Source organism: Electrophorus electricus, chromosome 14, assembly GCF_041902795.1.
Source record: "Electrophorus electricus isolate QZ-2024a chromosome 14, ASM4190279v1, whole genome shotgun sequence".
NCBI classification, from domain to species: domain Eukaryota; kingdom Metazoa; phylum Chordata; class Actinopteri; order Gymnotiformes; family Gymnotidae; genus Electrophorus; species Electrophorus electricus.
The window spans coordinates 10,563,417-10,578,218 of record NC_137510.1 but is presented as its reverse complement, the minus strand read 5'-3'; the positions used below and the strand labels follow the sequence as shown (position 1 = coordinate 10,578,218).

Here is a 14,802-nt window from a genome sequence, read left to right as displayed (position 1 = left end):
CCACCAACCTTTAGACATTCCAGAAGCAACAAGTCATTTTAAGCTCGCCAAAATCCAACACAAACAGAACTTTAGAGAGGCACGGGCCACAGCCTTCAAGCAGATGCTGGTTTGTTGTGCAAGTTCAATTAACCCCTTATTTGCTCAAATGAGGCATTTTATGGAATACAGCAACTGGTCATTTTCAAATTAACTAAGTAGGCTACATTTAAAAAGATCTCATCACGACACTGATAGCAACTTCAAGCTTTTTCTTTAATAAATTGAACAGGATTAACCACAAATGGCACTGTAGGTGAGAGTCACCAGCAAAACTGCACGGCCAGAAAAGTATTAGAAATATTTTAAAAGTAACAGCGTTATATTAGGAGGCATTCCAGCCCATGTCTAGTTTTAATTGTGCTGCCTTTTCATTCTAGTCATATATGACCCTTATATCCAAGCTACAGAACTTTGAAGCCAAGCCCAGTCCAACTTCAACTACAGTGCATCCCACAGCACTATGGTAGCTGGAGAGATGCTCCAACCCAACCAAACACTGAGAATTCGGTGCTGGAACTAAACAAAGAGATGCCTGTTGCAATAAATCAGTAGGATTTCAACACTGGCTTTAAACAATCACTACTCCAATTTATTCCAATAACCCAGAGTCTATTATTCTAGAAAACAAACCTTTCCATCTATATGGGGGTTCACCCGGTCTACTGATTGCTCAACAGAATATAAAGAAGCAACCACATGGCGTTAGTCAATTCCTGCATAGGGAGACTGTTCTCCACCAACCAGCTCACTGCAGGGACCAGAAAAGCAGCAGGGAATATGAAGCTGCACTATCCCTCTCATACCCCACGCAGCAGGGTTGCAGAATGACAGAATACAGCATCGTGGCGATGGCATGGTGCAGAGCATATGCTGTACTCTTAAGTGCCACCATTATTACAAAACACAGGGTCGAAGGTCGTGTCACTAGACCAAATGATGTCAATTTGTCTTCTCAACAGCAAACTACATGTGCATGTACATGGTGGTGTGGGGGGTTGGATGGTGTTTGTGGGTGGTATGTGTGAGACAGAGAGAGAAAGAGAGAGAGAAAGAGAGAGAGACAGAGAGAGAGATTTTCTGCATTCTCCACTGGACTGAACAGAGCAGAAAGTTATTATAGTGCTTTATAAAGGGGGGCAGTGGAAAATTTCAAGCATTCCACAAGTTATTTATTTCTGTCATTTACAAGGACGAATGAGGGGAATAGGAGAGAGTGTGATAGACATGCCTGATCGCAGCTGACAACAAGGCAGCTAGCTATTAAAGAAACCAGTTAAATGCAGCTAGCTATTAAAGAAACCAGTTAAATGCATCTACCTATTAAAGAAACCAGTTAAACGCATCTAGCTATTAAAGAAACCAGTTAAACGCATCCAGTTATTAAAGAAACCAGTTAAACGCATCCAGTTATTAAAGAAACCAGTTAAACGCATCCAGCTATTAAAGAAACCAGTTAAACGCATCCAGCTATTAAAGAAACCAGTTAAACGCATCCAGCTATTAAAGAAACCAGTTAAACGCATCCAGCTATTAAAGAAACCAGTTAAACGCATCCAGCTATTAAAGAAACCAGTTAAACGCATCTAGCTATTAAAGAAACCAGTTAAACGTATCTAGTTATTAAAGAAACCAGTTAAACGTATCTAGTTATTAAAGAAACCAGTTAAATGCATCTAGTTATTCAAGAAACCAGTTAAACGCATCTAGGTATTCAAGAAACCAGTTAAACGCATCTAGGTATTCAAGAAACCAGTTAAACGCATCTAGGTATTCAAGAAACCAGTTAAACGCATCTAGGTATTCAAGAAACCAGTTAAACGCATCTAGCTATTAAAGAAACCAGTTAAACGCATCTAGTTATTAAAGAAACCAGTTAAACGCATCTAGCTATTAAAGAAACCAGTTCAACGCATCTAGTTATTAAAGAAACCAGTTCAACGCATCTATGTATTAAAGAAACCAGTTAAACACATCTATGTATTAAAGAAACAAGTTAAACGCATCTAGGTATTAAACACAGCCAGGTATTAAACACATCTAGGTATTCAAGACAGCCAGTTAATAAAGAAACCAGTTAAAGACATCTAGGTATTCAAGACAGCCAGTTAATAAAGACAGCTAGTTAATAAAGCCTGACAAAGCTCGCCTAGAGCACAGTGTGCTTTATCTAGAAAGGTTTCTCTAGTGGGCTGCCATTTTCACAGTGAATAATCATGTGTGTATACATATACGTGTTTATGCTGGGCATGTGTCTGTGTGCGCGTGCTTTGCAAGGTTTTCAGCAGGCTAAAGGTGAAAGTTGATTTCTCCAATTTGTCCCCCTTTTTCCCCCCAGTCTGAAACCATGAACCCACAGCAGCACCTACTGGTCACGTGTGCTGCACCACGTACAACGCACGTCTGCGTATGTGTACGTGCGCGTCCATATGTTTATAAGAGCTGGGAAGAGAGAGGGAGATAATTCAGGAGACGGACAGACAGAGAGCAAGAGAGAACAAGAGGTATTAAGATAAAAGGAATAGCCCAGTGGAGAGACTTGAGTGATGGGGGGAGAAGCCGAGGACACGCCCCCTCCCTCTACGGGCCAGAGGCGGCGCAGGAGAAGCAGATGGACGGGGAGGCTGGCGAGCCCGGACGGATGGAGGAGCGTCCACGAAGGGACGGGAGCGAAACATGAGACGAAAAGGAGACCGCGCGCAGGGCAGAACGGGAAAACGAGGGGAGAACTCCCGGGCCAAGCGTCGGCCAGAACCTGCCTGGGCTGCACCGTAGCACGCATCTCCACCTCTGGGTCTACCAGGACTCGGGCGGAGGCCGCCAGCCGGACTTGACACTCCACGGGTCTGGGGACTCTGCGGAACTGTCTGCTGTTCTGCGTGCAAGGCTCCTACGCTGTGACCCGAGCTTGATCAATCAGGCATGGGTGGCTTGCAGAGCACTGGAGAGGCAGACTGAAGATTCCTCCGATCGCACGCCAAACCCTCGGGTGGCCTAGAAGGACCTCGAAGCTTTTCTTGCCTTTGATGACGCCTGGGTCCGTGTGTTTGGCGCAAGAGAGACGCTGCTCGTGGGAGGCTACCAAGGACAAAATAGCATTTAATCCCCCCCCCCCGATGATCTGCATAATTAACAGAAGAAGCATTTTGTGATCAGATGAGGCCAAGGTTGAACTGATGGGTAAATGTGGAAAGCGTTCTGCTTGGAGGAAACAGAACAGTGCATAGCATCACTAAGCCCATGGCCCCAGCTGTGAAACTGGAGGTAGGATGTTGAGGGGCTGGTTTTGCTGCTTCAGTCCCTGAAGAGCCAGCGAACTCCAAGTTACAGTGCGGTTTTCCACAGTTGAATGTTAACGGTCGCTATTTCAAACTCAAATGGGGTTTGGGACAAACTGCACAACCGCCATCAAAATCAGCGTGGCAGTAGATCAGCAACAGGGTGATGCAAAGCAGAGAAATTCTGTGCGTCAGAATGGCCACGTCAGAGCGCTGACCTCAGTCCCAGTGCTGAGGCGTGATCTGGAGCGGACGTGGGCACAGAGGGCCGAGCCAGAAGAGCTCCAAAACCCAGCCCAGGAGCCCACAGGAGCTGCAGAAGGTTGAGGTTCCAGCCATTACTAAAGGAGCTTCCAGCCATTACTAAAGGAAGTTCCAGCCATTAATGGAACTTCCAGTCATTACTAAAGGAGGCTCCAGTACAGCAAAACTCACCAACTCCCGACTGAAATAAATTTGGCAGGAGAACGCCAAATGGCAGGAGAACGCAGGCCACGGAGACACGGTGCAAACGATTCTCCTCAACAAACTGGACGTGCATGTAGCTGGTGGGCGACAGGGGATAGAGGACGCTCATGCTCACCACACCCTCCACAGGTGGTAACTGGTGGATGACAGAGGAGGTTAGCTCGTTGGTATGTGGGAACTGGCATAAAGACTAAACTAAGAGGAAAGCAGGATGAATTAAAAAAAAAAGTCTGACGTGATGTTTGGACCTTTGGCCCAGTCCAGCTGCATTTACTCCGTGCGCACAGCAACAGGGTAAGACCGGGTACATGATTATCTACAACATCCAAATGTGCCCACTTAATCAGGGGCTTAATACCAACAAACCGATTTTTTTCTTTTCCAATTTAGTATGTTCAAACAAACCCCACATTTTTTAACAGTCCACAGGGGCAATCCGTTAAAGTATGGTTGTTCAGGCTCCATAAGGCTCCAGTCAAGTCCAGCCTCAACCCGCTTACAACATCTGCCCTCACCAAATCCACTGGGCCAGAAATCTCTGAATAAACTGCAGGCATAAATTGCCAGGTGCACAAGACCTTGGCCTCCTTCCAGTTTGGAAGGAAAAACAAAAAAAAAAAACAAACAAACAAAAAACAAAAACAAAAACATATTCTTAGGACCCAGTGAAGCAGATCCCAGAAAACTCCACCACAACGGTTTGTGCACCCCAGTAAGGGGTCCAGTTACGCTTACCAACGCCAAGCGCTGAAGCAATCAGCTTGGTCATCGCCAGCTCCCTCTAAAACAGGTGGATCCATCTTGCCAATCTATCCCCCACCTTTTCCTCAAACGCCTCCCAGTTTGTCTGTTGTACTGGTTAATCCTCATAGAAACTCCCAAGCACTTAAATCCACCCCAGCAGGTGTGGTAGGTCACGGAAAGCACCTTCAGTTTCCCCATGCAATGTGCATCATCCTTAGCCTGATTCATCTTAGCAGCTGATTCCAAAGTCTCTTACGATTGACACTGGATTGTTTGTCGTTGACAGTTCACCATGATTATTTATCATCTGCTTAAACTAATAGTTGGTGTCGCATATCATAATGCAACATTAAACCCTCCATTTCAGAGTGCAGACTGCAGCATTACAATGAACAGCGCTGTCTTATACCACGATTAACCTTAAAAGGGGGAATTCAAACCTCCTCAGATTTAAGTGTCCTCACACTAAAACCAGATGCTTTGACGGTTCGCCAAAGGTTTTGATGTTCTAGTTTATTAAAAGCATTTTCCTGATTTCCAAAGATAAAGTCAAACATGAACTTCGAGGAGTCTGGAGACTTCCAAACCATGCTGACTCATACTGAACAAATACCGCTGAGACCGGCATGCCTAAATATAGAAGGACTGGTGAAAAAGAACAATCTGCCACATCACCACGCTTGACCTATTGGACAGGGTTATGCAGAAGACCTTAAGTATGCAGTATGCAGAAGACCTTAAGTATGCAGTATGCAGTATGCAGAGGACCTTAAGTATACAGTATGCAGAAGACCTTAAGTATGCAGTATGTAGAAGACCTTAAGTATACAGTATGCAGAAGACCTTAAGTATGCAGTATGCAGTATGCAGAGGACCTTAAGTATACAGTATGCAGAAGACCTTAAGGTCTTGCAGTATGTAGAAGACCTTAAGTATACAGTATGCAGAAGACCTTAAGTATACAGTATGCAGAAGACCTTAAGTATGCAGTATGCAGAAGACCTTAAGTATGCAGTATGCAGTATGCAGAGGACCTTAAGTATACAGTATGCAGAAGACCTTAAGGTCTTGCAGTATGTAGAAGACCTTAAGTATACAGTATGCAGAAGACCTTAAGTATACAGTATGCAGTATGCAGAGGACCTTAAGTATGCAGTATGCAGAAGACCTTAAGGTCTTGCAGTATGCAGAAGACCTTAAGTATGCAGTATGCAGTATGCAGAAGACCTTAAGTATGCAGTATGCAGAAGACCTTAAGGTCTTGCAGTATGCAGTATGCAGAAGACCTTAAGGTCTTGCAGTATGCAGAAGACCTTAAGTATACAGTATGCAGAAGACCTTAAGTATACAGTATGCAGAAGACCTTAAGTATACAGTATGCAGTATGCAGAGGACCTTAAGTATGCAGTATGCAGAAGACCTTAAGGTCTTGCAGTATGCAGAAGACCTTAAGTATGCAGTATACAGTATGCAGAAGACCTTAAGTATACAGTATGCAGAAGACCTTAAGGTCTTGCAGTATGCAGTATGCAGAAGACCTTAAGTATACAGTATGCAGAAGACCTTAAGGTCTTGCAGTATGCAGAAGACCTTAAGTATACAGTATGCAGAAGACCTTAAGTATACAGTATGCAGAAGACCTTAAGTATACAGTATGCAGAAGACCTTAAGTATGCAGTATGCAGTATGCAGAAGACCTTAAGTATACAGTATGCAGTATGCAGAGGACCTTAAGTATACAGTATGCAGAAGACCTTAAGTATACAGTATGCAGAAGACCTTAAGGTCTTGCAGTATGTAGAAGACCTTAAGTATACAGTATGCAGAAGACCTTAAGTATACAGTATGCAGAAGACCTTAAGTATACAGTATGCAGTATGCAGAGGACCTTAAGTATGCAGTATGCAGAAGACCTTAAGGTCTTGCAGTATGCAGAAGACCTTAAGTATACAGTATGCAGAAGACCTTAAGTATACAGTATGCAGAAGACCTTAAGGTCTTGCAGTATGCAGTATGCAGAAGACCTTAAGTATACAGTATGCAGAAGACCTTAAGTATACAGTATGCAGAAGACCTTAAGGTCTTGCAGTATGCAGAAGACCTTAAGTATACAGTATGCAGAAGACCTTAAGTATACAGTATGCAGAAGACCTTAAGGTCTTGCAGTATGCAGTATGCAGAAGACCTTAAGTATACAGTATGCAGTATGCAGAGGACCTTAAGTATACAGTATGCAGAAGACCTTAAGTATACAGTATGCAGAAGACCTTAAGTATACAGTATGCAGAAGACCTTAAGTATACAGTATGCAGAAGACCTTAAGGTCTTGCAGTATGCAGAAGACCTTAAGGTCTTGCAGTATGCAGAAGACCTTAAGTATACAGTATGCAGAAGACCTTAAGTATACAGTATGCAGAGGACCTTAAGTATACAGTATGGAGAAGACCTCAAATATACTAGTATGCAGTAGGCTCACTGGTCTGCAGCTCTTAATTTTAAAATAGCGGAATCTTTTTCACTAGGGACAAAGTTGGACTATATCATGTTTATTGTAAGTTCTACTGTTATAAGAGGTGGGACATTTGACATTTTCCTTGCTGGATGAATGGCAGAGAAAATAAACTATGAGTAACAGCTGCATTCTGAACCACCGCATATAATCTCACCACACTGTTTAGAAAGCCCACGACAGTTCATTCTGGCTGCTGATATGCTGCTGTCATAACAGACAACTTCACCAACAGTTAGGCTGCACTCGTCAACCCAGCTTCAGGAACATTCTGGAAGCCACGTCCCTGTGAAAGCTGCTCAAAACGAATTTTCCGACCACGCCGAACAGCATACGCCGGCTAGCAGCACTCCCAGCCCACACAAAGTCGCCCTTCCTTCACCGAGGTATCGCTACAAAATGTCACCGCAAAATACCGCAGACTTGCGATAAATAAAAGCGAAAAATAAGACAAGTCGCTCACACCTGCATTCACTTCTGCCAGAGAGAGAGAGAGAGAGAGAGAGAGAGCGAGAGAGAGGCTGAGACAAAGATAGAGAGATTGAATTAGAGTGAGAGTTGGAGGGAGAAAGAGAAAGTGAGAAAGTCGTGTTCCTGCATGTTGTCGGCTTTAGAGCGCTCACTCCACTTGGGCTGAGTAGTGAGAGAAAACGTACCTGCTGTTCACACACGCGTGAACATATGCACACATACACGCTCACATAGACGCACCCTGAAGTGCCTACTTAAAAATTCACTGTTCCATCCGACATTAGAATATAAAACTTTGGAAAGAAAACTTTTTTTTTTTTTTTCATTAACATCATCATATTTGGCGTTAAAAACAAAAGATAAAATACAGTGATATGTTTAACAGCATAAAACGAAAGGGTTTCAACTGATTCTTTTTTTGTTTTGGTATTTTGTGTTTTTTGTTGTTTTTTTCTTAAATCCTGTTTTCCGGTTGTAGTTTCAATGACAGCATGTGCTTTTTGAAGGATGCCTTCATGAAGTTTTAGAAGGTGTACAGTTAATGTGTCATTCCAACACCGAGATGCTTAGAGTGACAGCAGCAACTAATGCTGCCACTGACATCTCTTAAATATATAAACATACAAATAAATGCAGGCTGGTCCTTCACCCATAGAGGACAAAGCATCTCTGTGCAGGGCTTGTCTTCTTGAAGAGTCCAGGTGTGAAATACAAGCGTAAAGGCAGTCTGCTCTCCGTTTCTCCCTCTTCTTCCTTTCGTCTGCCCCTCTCGGGAGCCGAGGCACCTCGCGCGCACTGAAAACCAGCCAATCACGGAGTCTGCCCACGAGGGAGAGAGCCGTGCATTGGCCCTTCACGGTGACTGACAGCTTTGCCATTTCAGAGACTTGGCTACCAACCCAGTACGAGTAAACTTCACATAATGGATTCTCTGGGCGACTGCTGCGTAGCAACCAGGTCGATGTCTTTAGAGGCAGCCTGTTTAAAGAATGACTCCTACAGAGGTATGGCTCCTGATTCTCTGAATAACGCTTTTTAACCACGCTATTTCAACTCAAGGTGAACCGCCTATTGGAGCACTTCACTGAAGGCCGGGAGTGAGGCATTTAATATTGACTACAAGCCCACGCGCTAACACGGAAAAAGCACTTCCATGCATGCAATAAATACCCCATAAAACCATTCAACGCCCTTACACCCCTAAACAAAGAGGAGAAGAATGCCAACCATCCTCTGTATAACATTTGCTAAAGTGTACTGTTTATGCAGATTGACTCTTACTGTGATGGGCTGTTATGCAAACATGTTAATTAGATGACTTCAAAACTACTAAAAGCCATGAACGAAGCCATATACTGAACACCCGGAGCCCTGTGAGCTATAGGCTGCCTTGACCATTCACAGAACACAACAGGCGACAGTTTGTAGGCGATTTGCTCGGCCCCCGCCTGTGTGGTCGCCTGGAGGCGCACCGCTCAAGGACACTGTGGAGTGGATGGACCGGCTTTCGTCTGCCCACGTGAAGACAAACTCAGAGCCGCAGACTGCCCAAATAAAGAGGGAATGCAAAGCACTGCATTACATTCTGCTGACCGGCAGCAGGAACGCAGCGACGTCCTGTACTTCAAAGACAGAGACCTTCAAACACCCCTTAACCCCTCATTCACACAACCCTTCGCTCTCAGATACCTACACCCGCACTCAAATGCTTGCACATATGCACGCATGCATGTTTCAGCCGGGGCAGGTGTAACCTACCCAGATGCTTCGATGAGCCAGCTCCCTACACACTCGACCTGTGGCCATTACACACTCATTACACAGCAAGTCTCGAGTCTCACGCTCTCGCTCACACACACACACACACACACACACACACACACACACACACACACACACACCCCAACCACTTCATGCCCACATTCCTCACAACACTGCATCAATGTCCAACAAATCTATATGCCTTGCAAATGAAGTATTAACTGCGCCCAAATCCAGACTCTCTCATTTATGTGCATTTATGTGTCTCTGACGAAATCTAAGCTTGGCTTTTTCTCTGCTCACTGTATCCACGGCCATTTGAGTGAAAATTTAATTAAACGAGGAGAAAGAATGAGGTCACCGTGTGTGACTGCCCTGTGCACAGAGGATGGCTGTGGTGCGGTGTTGGGTCTGGGGGATGGGGAGTGTGTGTGTGTGTGTGTGTGTGTGTGTGTGCTTTTCTTAGCTCAGTGGCCATGACCGTGTACGCGTGCCTGTGTGCGCGCGTGTCTGTGTGTAGGGGATTGCTGGCTATAAATCGCACTGCAAAAAAGTGACAACTTCGAGAATGAAATAATAAAATACACTAGCTAAATGTCTCATGACAAACAAAGAAAAGAGCGAACTGCTTTCATTTCACTTCAAAGGTCGTGTGTTTTACGCCGTGTGCGCGCGCGCGCATAATCTCGGTATTATCTTATGTACCTGTGACAGTGTGAGGTTTTAATTAACCCACGAAGACGTACACGTTTTCATCCGTTGTTCAGACGTCATTTTAACACCCACCAAACTCTTTCAGAGAGAGTGAGAGTGCGCATGTCACACCGACCCCAGACAACTCCCTCCACCCTACAGTGGGCCTCGCAGAAACGTTGACCAAAAAAAAGTTTCCTTCTCCTCAACAGCTAGAAGCAAACTAGTGATTACTCCTGCTTCCACTCTCCGCGGCAACGCCACCATATATGAAGTGGCTCCTAAACGCAGTGAGAAGCTAACGCCTTGGGCTTAATGAGGCGGCTTATTCAAAACCAATAAAACAGGCCACAGCAATATGCCAGTGGGATTAAGTGGCAATTAAAGGCTTGCGAGAAATCAGCGGAGACACATTCTCACCGAGGTGGCTGGCATGAGCCGCTGAGTCTGAGAGCAAAACGTAAAAACAGAGCAGCGCATTCGCTGGGAGATGGGATTAAAGACACGATCGCTCATAAACGTAATGAAAAGCCAACAGGGACTAGCGGAGTACAGAGGCCGACCTCGGTTTGCATTTTAAAAGGGCTGTGGATCTGAGAGAGGAAAATGGAGAAACAGAGAGAGAGAGACTCGGAGGGGGCATTTAGGAGTTGGTTCGGTGTCTAGCTGGGCTGAAACAGAGAATGGCTGGAATGAATTACTCTGTCAGGTCGAGCCTGGGCCCTGACTGACGGCTCCTCCAGACCGACCCGGCAGCCACCATCCACAGGCACCACGTCTACGGAAGACAACTCCCCTAATGATGATACACGAGGCAGGGAGACCGCATGCAGCCGCAGGGGGCGGGGGTATGGAGGCGTCCCTCTCGTGGCACGGGACACCCATGCGCAGCCCAGCGGCTGACGCGCAAGTGTGTGGGGGGTCCGAGGGGGTTCAGGAGAGGAGGTGGCGGCCGGGGGGTGGGGGTGGGGGGCACGAGGCTAAAATGGATCCTGGCAGCTCGAGAAAATCGATTGGGAAAATTAATAAGTGAATTCCCTCCAGCACGCTCGGTACCTCCGACAACTCAATCTCCTTTTTCACACCTCTCCTTTCTCATTCGGAATGCCGTCCACACGTCTCCCGACAGCTCTGCTACAGCACACACAGGCTCAGGGAACGCGCGTGTGTCAAGAGCGAAAAAGACGAATATTAGAGGAATCGAATGGGTAAAAAAAACTAGCGAAGTGCGGTGCTCGTCGTCAAGGTCAGAAGAACTGTCCGCTATACTTTAGGAGTCATTTTCTCTTCTTTTTTTCCCTCTTTCACTGCCTTGGTGAGCAGGCCATCTAATTTCTGCTATCTCCTTGACTCACGAATGTTCTCCTTAACTGGAGTGGAACCAGAACTTACAGAACAAACATTTGTGTTACCACAAATGCTGCAGACGTTTAAAGGCACAAAACTGGAACCCTGTCTGAGGAGCTGGGCAACGCTAGATGCATTGTGGGGACTAGGGACCATCGTGCGCTAGAGAGGTGTTATTGGCTGAGCCTGCGGTACCTGTTCTTGGCGCTCGAACCAGCGGTCCACCATGGGGTGGTTGGCACTGAGGGAGGAGCTGCCACTCTCTCTCTGGAACTGACTGGCCCACGCCGCAGTATCACGGGGCAGACTGTGGTGTGAGGGTAGCCCCTTACCCTGGAGGAACAGATATACACACACACACACGCACGCACACGCATGCACGCACACACGCACCCACCCACGCACCCACACACACGCACGCATGCACGCACACACACGCATGCACGCACACACACACGCACGCACACCCAAGCACACACGCACGCACCCACCCACACACACGCACGCATGCACGCACACGCATGCACGCACACACACGCATGCACGCACACACACGCATGCACGCACACACACGCATGCACGCACACACACACGCACACCCAAGCACACACGCACGCACGCACGCACACACGCACGCACGCACACACACATGCACGCACACACACACACACACACACCCACGCACGAATGCAATGCTGTCCACAGTCAATCCCGCTACGAGGTTGTCGTTCATTTCCACATACTACCTCTTCGTGTTCAGTTGGTGTTCACCATTCTCGCTTTGCATTCATTAGTCCAAACGAGCTATAGATCTGAGGGGAAAAAACGGTGTGTGTCCCTGTACACAACTACATTCCATTACGCACAGTTCACGTGAAAACTCATTAAACTCTGCAGAAACACTGAGCCTACGCTTGACATGAATGGAGATATGGGAAATAATATATATGGGGGTTCAGAAGTGCTTTCCTGACTGCATCCTGCTGCGGTGACAGACAGTTGCCATACTGAGCTGTTATTAGAGCCATTATGATTGGCGGGTTAAGGGAACTTATTTTGGAGGGAGCTCCCAGATGACACGTCGCTTGTGGAGAGGCCGGCGACTCGCGCTCGCTTCTCTGCTCACTAATTAGACACTCCATTACAAGACATCCAATCACATGGTGGAAGAAGCCAGGCGGTGGCACCACGGTCACACGCCCTCGGAGCAGCGAGGGTCGGCCTGGCCCGCCGCCTGCTGCCTTCCCGGAGTGGGTGAGCGTAAAAGCAGGCCGGTTTCCCGCCCGGGGGGCCGCGGCCGGAGGCGAAACTTCAGACGGCTCAAGTTCCGGGAGCGGCCGATCTGTCCGTGCATCGGGTTCTGTAGGAAGCGAGTCCTGCTGGCTAGAGCGCTCCCAACGGCGGGCGGGGAGCAGAATTATGGGGTCGGTGACGAGCAGCAGACAGGAACGAGAAGGCATGGGTCAAGGGTCGCTGATCATTAACCCGGCATGGGGCGGGGGGGAAATGGCTTGTTAATTCGACATAGATATGACTGAAAAATAAAGACTCAGACAGAAAAATAAAGACTCAGACAGAGGGTAAAAGATGCACCTTAATAAAGCATCGGAGGACAAGTTTATAAGGCCAGTTTAATGTACCGGGACTCCCCACAGACGTGTGGAATGGACACGTCCGTGGCCAAAGGTTTCCAGGGCCTCACGGTGGTCTCTCCGAGACTCTGAGGCTACCGGCCAAGAGGAGACTTTGAAACAGAAACCCTAAGATCCTTAAACCAGAGCACGCCTGGATTGTCATACGGGAAAATCGATAGAGGCGCATGTCCACAGAGCCACCGAGACGCAGCAAACCACACAGACGCAGGAGAAGGGAGGAACGTTGAGAGTGTTATTCCATGAAACCGTCAGACTACAGACCTTCACACAGGCTGGTACCTTCAACCGCAAACACACCTTCAAAGCACCTCGAGGGCCTTTCTGTCCCAAACGCAACAAACGAGACGGATCACTGACTGCAAAATATATATATATATATATATATATATATATATATATATATATATATATATATATATATAAAAATCAGCTTTAGTTTTTCCAGATCTGCTCAAAACAAGCGGCGAGTAGCTGGATTATGGAGGCTGCAACAAGCGGAATCCTTTTAGGCAGGATCATGCGTAAACAGCATGCTGCATGCTAATCCAGGAGCAGGCGGCCACGACGCACCGGGAGCACGGCATCCTTCCCTGCGCCCTCCCCGGTGCTGCTTGGTTTGGAACATCGCCACTTCCAAGGGACCGGAACGTTTTTTCGTGCCTGAGAGAGGAGGGCCAGCGCAAGAGAATAATTGGCCTCCTTTTCACCGATCACTATTGGGGAGCGGTGGTTGCCCGGGTGACGAAGAGCAAGAGTGAGAGCGAGAGAGAGAGAGAGAGAGAGTGTGTGTGTGTGTGTGTGTGTGTGTGTGCACGTGTGAGAGTGAGAGAGAGAAAATGCATCTCTCTGATTGATTACAAGCCAAAGGCAATGACCTCGGAAATGGAGCTCACAACAAAGGAAGATGTTAGCACTACAAAGGAGAGCGCGCTGTTCTCTGGAGCACAAAGATGCGCATTAGTCGGCCGATAGAGGAGAGGGCAGCGAGAGGGTCCGGCACGGCCCGGAGCAAGCAGGGATTCGACAAGGCCCGCGGAACAAACGGATCCCCAAAATGGAACTCTATCGGATGCCTTTCCCATGACAAACATTATTGACAGCGTTAAATATTCTATTAGTAGAGAGGCAAGCCAACGTAGTCGTTTGCTGGCGTGTCTTGGGGTTGTGCGGGGATCTCACCTTCCTCTCCAGACTGTTGGTTCCACTGGTGCCGTTGGGTTTGAGGAAGCCCGCGGTGGTGGACCAGCGGGTGGGGTTCTTCCGAGACGGCTCGTCCACCTGGAGAGGACCTTCCGTCAGAGCCGCAAGAGCTGGGTCGCTGCTACGTCTCACGTGAAGGGGCATGTCTGAGAGACAGAGAGGATTAATATAATTTTGAACCCTCTTCTAGTGCCTGGGCTGTCCTATTCCCATGTCATCCTTGCCTGTGACCACAAACAGCGCTCGTCAGAGACGCAGAGTGCATCCACGACCCCCACCGAGTTCAGCGCTGGGGACGTTTAACCAGGCTCACCTTGGTTTGACATACAGGGACGTGCAGACAATAACTGCTGAGCTTTATGAGCTATCTTGTACCTTTAAACTGGAAAAGGCTTGAAGTACAGGTAAGGAAGGGCAGGCTTAGCCACGCACACGCAGACACACACACACAGACACACACACTCTCTTTTACAGAGGAAGCCACTTAGTAATGTCTGACAACCATTAGGCACGGAGTGAAGCTTCTTTTAATTACCTGATACTAAAATTACTAAAATATATTTAACAGGTCATAAACCTGTCACATGCAGGGTGAGCTCTCCCCAGCACAAGCAGAAAGCAGCTGAAAAGGCCCGTC

The 14,802-nt window shown here is 47.2% G+C and overlaps 1 protein-coding gene across 12 annotated transcripts in view; it reads right to left on the bottom strand.

Moving 5' to 3' along the window:
- The window catches only part of pard3aa (par-3 family cell polarity regulator alpha, a), a 277,492-nt gene that overhangs the window by 155,892 nt on the left and 106,798 nt on the right, over positions 1 to 14,802 (bottom strand). For 8 of the 12 annotated variants that reach the window (XR_014117080.1, XM_035531035.2, XM_081696953.1 and 5 more), the window contains 2 exons: positions 14,145 to 14,311; positions 11,506 to 11,643 (listed from right to left, as the gene is read on the bottom strand). Coding sequence is in view for 11 of the 12 variants with exons in the window: in XM_035531035.2 (XP_035386928.1) it covers positions 11,506 to 11,643; positions 14,145 to 14,311 (305 nt within the window). In the remaining variant the exon portion in view is untranslated. Of the gene's footprint in view, positions 1 to 11,505; positions 11,644 to 13,535; positions 13,626 to 14,144; positions 14,312 to 14,802 lie in introns of all 12 variants that reach the window. The other 4 variants (XM_035531037.2, XM_081696956.1, XM_035531038.2 and 1 more) reach the window with 2 other exon arrangements.